Source organism: Limulus polyphemus, unplaced genomic scaffold, assembly GCF_000517525.1.
Source record: "Limulus polyphemus unplaced genomic scaffold, Limulus_polyphemus-2.1.2 Scaffold416, whole genome shotgun sequence".
Taxonomy (NCBI): Eukaryota; Metazoa; Arthropoda; class Merostomata; order Xiphosura; family Limulidae; genus Limulus; species Limulus polyphemus.
Window position 1 is genome coordinate 365,870 of NW_013666026.1, and position 9,572 is coordinate 375,441.

General features: G+C 30.7%; 1 protein-coding gene across 3 annotated transcripts in view; it reads left to right on the forward strand.

Moving 5' to 3' along the window:
• Positions 1-9,572, forward strand: part of LOC106458095 (protein virilizer homolog) — a 100,597-nt gene that overhangs the window by 31,624 nt on the left and 59,401 nt on the right. For all 3 annotated transcript variants that reach the window (XM_022384231.1, XM_022384232.1, XM_022384233.1), the window contains exons 8-13: positions 1,739-1,878; positions 2,327-2,409; positions 3,149-3,309; positions 5,782-5,998; positions 7,453-7,535; positions 8,136-8,224. In XM_022384231.1, coding sequence (XP_022239939.1) covers positions 1,739-1,878; positions 2,327-2,409; positions 3,149-3,309; positions 5,782-5,998; positions 7,453-7,535; positions 8,136-8,224 — 773 coding nt within the window. The remainder of the gene's footprint in view (positions 1-1,738; positions 1,879-2,326; positions 2,410-3,148; positions 3,310-5,781; positions 5,999-7,452; positions 7,536-8,135; positions 8,225-9,572) is intronic.

Consider the following 9,572-nt stretch of genomic DNA (forward strand, 5'->3'; position numbering starts at 1 on the left):
TTTTATTTTTTTTCTGGATTATAGTGCTGATAATATTCAAATTTCCAAACCATATTCCTAAGTTACCAATAATAGCCATGTGCTTCAGTTATTTAATTGGTCCACATATTGTGTAGCAAACTCCCTAGTGATTGTTTCATTATATCCACTCCAGTTTTGGAAGATGCCTACTAACCATAACCAATAGTAATTGTCAAGTAATAGTGTTAACATTATGCCTAGGTGTAAGTTTCCCGTGCTATTGTTTAATGTGTTAATTAGCAGTACTTGAAAAGAAGAAGAAAAAAAGGTATGTTGCAATTCACTTCAAATTACATTGTATCTACAATTTTGTTTTTTAAATTGGAAGAGGTTTCAGTAAATATATTAGGTTTTATAATTATTAATTTTATAAAGCATAATTTATTTCACATCTCATATTGTAGATACACTATTGCAATTGAATATCTTACTGGCTTAATAGCTAGCTTGATAATTGACAAGCCTGTATAAGAAAAAATGTTTCAGCCATATTACAAGTACTTCACCTTATTATGTCATCAAAAATGAATGCTTTTTTTACTTTTTTACAGAAATTTACTTTTTTGCAGTTGTTTGATTGATGTTCACTTTTAAACTTTATGAGTCAAAGTGTTATTAACTCATATTAATTTAGTTCTTCCTAAGTATAATACATTGACTAAAAAAACATTAATTTTTGTAATTGCACCTGGAACATTGTTATTAGTCTGTGTATATAAGATTCGCTTTATATTTTATGGTCTTAATACTGAAAGATTGTACTGCATTTGGTTGCTTCCCACTTATGTCTCTCTGAAACAGAATTAAAGTGAGTGCAGTAAAATTCTCTTTTCTGAGCAGTTACAGCAAGAAAATCAGATAGAAGGAAGAAGCAAAAGATAGAAGCTTGATATTATAGATGTGATTTTTATATTAATTTAGGCTATAAACTGAAAAAAAAAATGCTTTTGTTAATTTTTTTGACAGTAAAATATTACCGTTAGAAATATGGATTATATTTATTTTGATGTGTGTACCTGTGAATAATCTTGGTATTGATTAGCTTTTAGCTTATTATTTCAACGTTTACATTGCTTGAGCTTTGCAACATACTATTCTTTTTTTGCTTATTTTATAACAAGCAAAAAGCTTATGGCTATTCATGTTTACAGCTTTAAATTAAATTTTCTAATTGGATAGTGTGTACAAGTTTGCATGGTAAGCCTGTGCTAACTGAACACTATTCAGAAGGACATGATAGAACTTTGAACATGTTAGCAATAGCATACTTACATTGATCCAGTACTTTGTCAGCCTTCATAATTAGTCAAAAACACTTCTGCAACATGAACAGTTCAGATGGTAAGTGACTTCATAAAGGTAACTCGCTGCTTATGGATGAAATTGAAATGTTGTCTTTATACAATAACTTTTTATGTCTGTGCAGCAAATAGTGGATTATTGTTTTGATTCCTGCACTATAAATGTAACATTATCAAAAAATATTTATGATGGTTATAATTCCTGGAGATTACTGTATTCCATGAATATGAGAAACTTCTAGACGTTTAAGTTGCTCATCATACAGAGATGTTCAGTTAATAAAACATGTTTACTCTGTTTTACTATGCTTCTAAATTAATGTGTATATATAATTTTAATCTGTTTGATCTTGAGTACCCATTTTTTTTCCTCTGATTACTAAAAATGACTTTTTAATTTCTTTCCTCATTTACAGCATTTTCATGACCCTTCTTTAACACTGTATGAAATAACAAAGCTGAAAACAGTTTCTTTGATTAAAGAAGGGATTTCTGAAGAATCTCAGAAGCTACTTGATACTGTGGAGCATTTTGTGGATAAGGAGCATTTGGAAAAGTAAGATAAAATATTAGTTTCTTAATCCATTCAGTATATATTTTTATTTTTTACTTTTTTTATAGTCACTGAATTGGGTTTAGTGGTGAGCAGGCAGTTATGATATAAAAGATCTAAGAAATCCATTGGGATTAAGAAGATACGTTTATTCCGGATATTATTCTTATATAACAATGTAAGTTACAGTGTTATAGATGTTCGGTTGTAAGAAAGTTTTGTAGAATAAAAGATTTAGAAAATTGTAACTGAGTCATTAAAACAAAACAACTTGTAGTTGTAGGTAGGTGATCTCTGATGAAGTGGTATATAAACTAAGTCTGTATGTACTCAGGTTTCTCTATGTTATAGATTATTTCCTGTTGCTTGGACTTGATTTTTAACCTGATTATGAAACAAAAACTTGCATTCACCCAAAAAGCAGGAATCTAGTTTTACATTTTTTTTTCAGGTGGGTTGAAGCTGTGGAGACTGTAGCAAATACACAATTGATCCCTGGATTAAGTGGCTTAAGGAATCATGAAATGTATCAAGGTTTGAATTTGTTTTTAATTGTAGGATGACAAAAATTCATACAATTGTTAAGCTTATTTGATATTTTTTAATACACATGCAATAAATGTAAGGGTAACAATATGAAAAGGTGTATTGCTTGCTAAGAATGATAAAGTTCTAAGGAGAAAGCAGGTAATTAGTTTATTAATGGTTTCCTAAAATATTCAGTGCAATTTCCTGTTTTTTTATTAAACAATATATATATAATTTATGATATGCTTTGTTTTGGCATTGATAAAAGTTTTATATTCCACATTGTAGAAATATTTTTCTACAATAAAGAGTAAATCACTTTATTTGTTTTTCTGCCTTGGGTGCCTATAAGCCATTTTTGGGCTCTTCATCATTATGGATGTAGTATCTTAACTGCTCTGTACTTGCTGACTAAAGAAGCTGAAAACTACTGTTTTTGAAATCACGAAGATGTATTTAGTTACCGCTGTATTTTTTACTTTATTTTTTAAGCACAATAGTAGCTAGACTATACTGTTGTTTTCATTATATCTCCCATGTTGCACAAGATAACTCTAAAGCTTCAGTTTATTAAATTTAGCTATTAGCTGTAGTGACTAGAATGGTGGCTAAAGCTCACATTATGGCCATACAGCTCACTCTAAGTTTTGTTAATAATTATAACCAAATTATAAAGCACAGTTCAAACGGCTGATTCCTAGAGAGATAATTGAAGCTCTACACTTGATTTTTGTCACCTTCATAGTTGTTATCCAGACCTTAATTGAATGGATTCTCGAAGGACTTGATTTTAATGCTGCTTTAAAACAACCTCAGGCTGCTTACAAAGTGCGTCACATGAAGGCTGGCATTAGACTGGCATCATCACTGTTCTGTACTGACAAGCATATTGTAGATAAGCTTCTGGTGAGTAATGTTGTCTATTTTATATTCAGGTAATTAAGTACATATATATTTTCTGTATATATTTTTAATCTATTAAGATTTCTTTTTTTTTAAAGCTAGTGACAGAAAGTTATTTTAAAATTTTCTATTACAAATTACTTCAGAGTATTTTTCTTATTTTATTCAAGAAATCTTCATCAAATTACACATTTTAGGTGAAAGTTGAATTTGTTATGTGCGCATATGGATCTAGATTAAAAAATATAAAAATTATACCTGTTTGCTTAAAAATTGTATAATTTATTTTGATGAAGATTTAACTCTCTGTTCTATTCATTTGTTCATTTTATATTGAAACCAAAAATGATTGAAAGTAAGACTAAACATGAACTAGTGGTTATTTATCATGCATGTTGTAGTGTCCAAGATTCAAGTTGCGATATGGTGATGAGCACCCTCTACAGTTTCAACTGTAGGGTATTTATAACTGTGACAGTAAGTCCCACTCTTTAGTTAAGAATAGCCACATATTAGGCAGTGGGTGCTGCTGGTTGATGTTCCTCCTCCTATTTAACTGTTCCAAATTAGAAATGGTTATGCATACACTATAAGGATCCCTGACCTGATTATTTAGCTTATCCATAATATGTAGTGCCATTCATTGTGAAAATATCAAATATTGGATGAATCTCAGAATAACTTCTGAACGTGACTTGAAGTGCTGCGAGTAAAATCATTTACAAATTCTGCAACCCTCATCCATCATTTTACGCAGCACTGTAGTAAAAAACAAATACATTCAAGAGAGCAGAGGTATTCATTGGTAATACAAGTGAAACAACTCTGTGGTATACCTGCCTTCAATTACAATAATGTTGCTATTTGGAACTTCTCTCAATTTAATAAACATTTCTGTATAATTTCTTTTCTCCTCTTCTTTCAGAACTCTTGAATACACTGAGTACGTAGATTGTCTATGGAACTTTCTACCATTATCATTCAGTTTTCCCTGGTGTATGACATGCATTTTTGAACATAAAACAATTAGCTTTACATTCAAAATTTGTGTCTACACTTAATCTTATAGTTCATACTTTGCACCATTGGATGTCCTTAGTAGAAGTAAGTATGATGTCCAGGGGACTAGTATTGGTACAAATGTATCCCCAACTGTAACAAATCAAAACTTAAGTACAACAGATACTATCTTCATGAGTGAACATTTTATTTCCTGTCTCATCTTGTCTACTTGCTAAAGAGGTTATCTAATCTTTATCTGTTGGGAATAGTGCACAAATTCTTTGAGGTAAACTGTTTATCGCACAATATATGCAAAATTTTACATGAAATTTGACAAATCAAGATATTGTTGTTTTTGATTAAGATCAAATCCTAACACCATGTTTATAGAAAATAATTTGTGGGTACTTCTATTAGATTAGAACAACAGTAATTAACTGCATGTATATAAACATAAGAATAGAGAAACTTGGTAAATTTGATATAAAAACATTGAAATTCAAAACAGTTGATAAAAAAATGAATTTTTCGATGTCAAAATATCTGTATTTGCAGCCACAATATCTTTAGTATCTAAAGCAGTTTTTCTCAGACTTTTCAGGTTTGCATACCATGTTTTATATACTTTTTTTAAAGTGCAACCCCAGGTCAAAGTTTTAAAAGAAAGCAAAAATTAGTATTTTTAGGACTTACCCACTGAAGAACATGTGGTGTGATTTTTTGAAGTACTTGGATTAAGTTAAGGAACCGATAAGCTAAAAAGAATAATCACATACAAGAGAAAAGCTTCACAATAACATTTTTGATTTATCAGTTATGGTTCTTCCTAACTTTTCAGTTTTTGTCTGTTTGTTTATTGTTACACAATAAGTTACACAATGGGCTCTGTGCTGTGTCCACCACAAAGGTCAAACCCTGAATTTTAGCATTATAAGCTCTCAAGGTTACTGCAGAACCACCAAGAGGCAGGTTCCTGTTTCTTTATTAATGAAAGGGAGATTTTGTTAATAACTTTAGTATTCTTTACAAAGAAACTCTCAATATCATAAAATGTTTTTATAGTGCCATTTGATTAGTAGCATTTATAAAGTAAACAAAAAATGGTATGAAATATTAGCTTTGACTTTGAGAAGAGGGTGCAAGATATGATTAGCTAATTAAAAATATTGTTGTACTTTTTATGTATTAGATTAAAATAAATTTTGAAATATTGTTTGATAAAAGGTTAGTAAAGTGAAGTAACAAAAAAATAAGACAAGATTTGCAAACTTAATATTGTATACATTTATAAAATCTAAAAGTAAGCCTGTTTACACAATTTATATAATGAGACTTGAGTTTAAAACAAAAATAATAGGCAAAGATTAATGTTTTTTTTACCTATTTATTGAGCCAGTACTACTGCATTAGTATTCAAGCAGTGACAAGAGTCATTCATTTTCTATGAATTTTTTTTTGTATTCTTTGATAAAGGAACTGGAAGTTCCAGCACACTTGTTGAAACTATACAGTCAGCCCTACATGACTCTGCCACTGAAACTGTTGATCATCAGAGCTCTAGATGCAGCAGTTTACACAGCTGCTGGGATGGATCACATTCTCCACCACCAGTGTAAGCTTCCACCACTAGAACAAGATGAAAAACATCTTTTCAATGGAGTTAAGGAAAATCCTAACAATTTATCATTAGGTAATAATATTTTTTTTCATACATTTTGTAGAACACTGTATAATTATAATTATGGCATGTCTTGGTTTTCGATGTATCTGTCGGAGTAGGTTTTCTTAATACTCTATGGATACATTGTTTATCATATTTTTCTTGCATAATATATAATAACTACATTGGTCAAGGGTGAGGAAGTCCTTTAAAAGCATGAATTTTAGTATTTCTATTGATGGTCATGGAAATAATGTAATTTGTTGCTAATTCAATGAGCCTCCTCCAGTGGACATTGCAAAATCAGTGGAACCTTTCTTGAGATCCATTGTCCTTGATTGTGGAACTCTCCTCAAGGAATTGTCATAGCGGTTAGACAAGATCCTCATCTCTTTACCAATGCTCCCCTCTTTTGTATTTCTGGGTTACATTTCTGAATTATGACATGACTACATTTGGATACAGAAGGAGAGTGCACTGCACATCAACATGCTTTAACTTTTTGCTGTTCATCAGGTCAGGTATGTTTTCATTTCCTTCCACTTTTGATAGACCAGTTGGTCATGATCTACTCTGACAATTTCATGGTCATTTCTTACATTAGTTGTTAAGGGGACATTAGTTCCAGGACTCTTTGTTTTTGAGCATTGGACCTACCTTTCTGGGCTCATTCACATAGGACTTGTCTTTTTGCTTGTTGTGTACTAGGAACTATGACTATGAACCTTGTTGTGGACCACCTCTCTTGGCTGGACCACATTCTATCCTTGGACTGGTCTCTACATACTAGGCCTGTTGTTTGAACTCCTCCCATCCCTGCAATACTTGTGGCTTTTTGCATTCCGGGCTAAGAGTATACCCTGGTCAAAATGAGATGCAGTCTCCCCATGGGTTTGCTCTTATGGAACCCCTTTCATCAGGTTTCACACTCCATGTGTTTACCCTTTGAGTGTTTTCTGAATGGAGTCCATCTAGGTTTAACATTTGCACCAGCCCCTCCACTACTTCAACATGGGATTCTATCAATTCTGTTTGAAGAGGTGAGTTATTACCTTGAAAGTTAACATTTTCCTAATCTGATAGCTGCTCACCTCTTCAAACATTCCCACCTGAACTTCTTACTTCCAGTGCACCTTTTTTTTTTCTTGCAAGTGCATAGGGGAAGTTACTGTTCATAGAAGTTGTTTCACCCTCCTATTGGTGGAGAGCTATTGTTGCATGATGATATAATCATGCACCAATGCAGTTCACATTAAACATGTGAATTTAGGTAATATCATAGGCATATGTGCAAGGAAAATAAAGGTGAGTATCAATTGGAAATATATTTTCATTATAGGAAAATGTTAATATTCATTATCTTAAGTGCTGAAAATGGTATTGCTAATGTGAAAGTGACCATAACAGAGAATCATTTAATGTATAATAAAGTTTCATTTTATGTATAGTCCTTTCATTGTACAACACTGTTAAATGTTTTTTAGAAAATAGCAAAGAAGATGCCGGGGAAGTTTTAACATCTGTTACGTGTTATCAAAGACTATTGGAAATAATGATGAAAAAGCAGGTAAATATGCATTTTATTCAATTTTTTTTATAGCTGTGAACTAAAGGTAGTGCAGTTTTAAACAGTTAGCAACATCATGAAATTTGTGCATTTGATAATTATTTTAATCAAATGACAAAGGGTTTAAAATATTAATTTAAAGATGAAGTCTTTAAAAATTTGACTTTGAAAATTTTCTATGTCAGATATGGTTAAATAATAACCTTTGGATCAAATGGCCCAAGGTTTGAGAGGTGATGCTGCTGAATATACTGTGCACTTTCACCTGTGGGTGCATTTTTAGAGTGACAATAAATCCTATTATTCAATTCAAAGAGCCGGGTGAAGTGCTTGTTTTAGCTGGTATCAACAGTTCAAAATAAGGAATGTTGTTACACTTGAACTCTAGGGATTAGTAATCTGTTCATTTAGTCAATGTGTTGCATAAGGTTCCTTTCAGGTATTAAAATACAATATTTTACAAGTTTCAACTGAAATTTGGAAAATTTGAAATATTTTTATTATCCTTTTCTTTTGATGTTTTAGTTTAAAAGAAACATGGGATTTATTTTATGGAATAATGCGCATTCTACTTTTTATTCAAGATTTTTTTTTTAATAGTCAACTCGTGCAACTGTAGCTGTGACGGCATTATTGAAGAAAATACACACATTTGAGGTTTTGTATACCCTAAAGCATTCTGTTGAAAGGTAAGACATTTGTTTGTCTTTTAAAGTATGAATACCTATAGAATCTTGTAACTGCTCCAATTAGTTGGTGTATTAGTAAAATTAAACTGTTTGCCCAAGAGCTCTGAGGTAGTTTGCTGTAGGAAGATTCATAAAAACTTAAAAAAAACAAATAAATAATTTAACTTATCCAGCACCAAAATGGATATCAAATGTAAGCACTTTTAGTATTCTTATTTCCTATCAGTTAGGGTTGGCATATCTAAATGCACCATCTATAAAATCAGTTGGTAGGGCATTAACCCAAATTTTCTTGGAAAAATTATGCCTCCAGTATTTTAAAAACACATATCATAGTTTTCAATTAGTCAAAAATTACTTATTGAAACAGAATGTCCTCAGTTTTGAACTGTTAACTCTTTCAGCTTGGGTTCGGTCCCTGGGACCAACCTCATAACCAGTTTGTGCTTGTTATAATTTTCATGCTATGACTTTTTAATTAGTAAGCGATTGTTAACAAAATTTGGCACATTATCAGTAAACATTACAATGCTTTCATATGCAAAATATCAAATTTTTTATGCATATTTTACGTATATTTCATGCATCAGAAAATTTTCAAATTTCACATACGAAATCTTTATAATGTCTAGATTAGTTATCTAACGTTTCTTAAGACAAAAATTTATATTTTATCTGTTATTTTCAGTAATGAATCTCTGTACAGGTTTGGTAGATTTGACTGATCTCATAACCACCATAAAACTTAGGAAATAAATATAAATTATGCCTCTTTCATTCTAGAATGAACACAGATTATAAGACGAAAACATGAATGTTTAGACTAAATAGCTCAAATTTTGTAATATTATACATTTTCTATATACTTATTTTTAGTATATTCACCTTTCAGCTGTGACTGGCTAACAATACAGAAGTTACAATAAAGCAGCACTCGTCTTACCATATCTAATAACATAAAACTGACCTTTGGTCTGTACAAAGTAACTTGTTTTAGTGTACTAGTATTTGTAAAATACAGTGACATTTCAATTATTATAAATTATAAATGTACATAGATTATTGCTATTTTGAAATAAGTTCTTAAAATTATTTTTCTTGAAACATAGAACAGTAAATAAAGAAGTAAAGCAAACAATTATCTCTTCTAGTTATGATCTTTATACTCAGTTGCTGCTTGACATAGGTTGCTAAGCCTTTAAAAATTTTGCACATGGAGGATGTGAAACAAAATAATTTTTTTTAGGTTTATATATGCATTTGAATAACTAAAAAAATCATAAATTACTACATCAATACCATAAAATTTGATTATAATTTATCAAACTTAGTAACTAAGATGTATTTT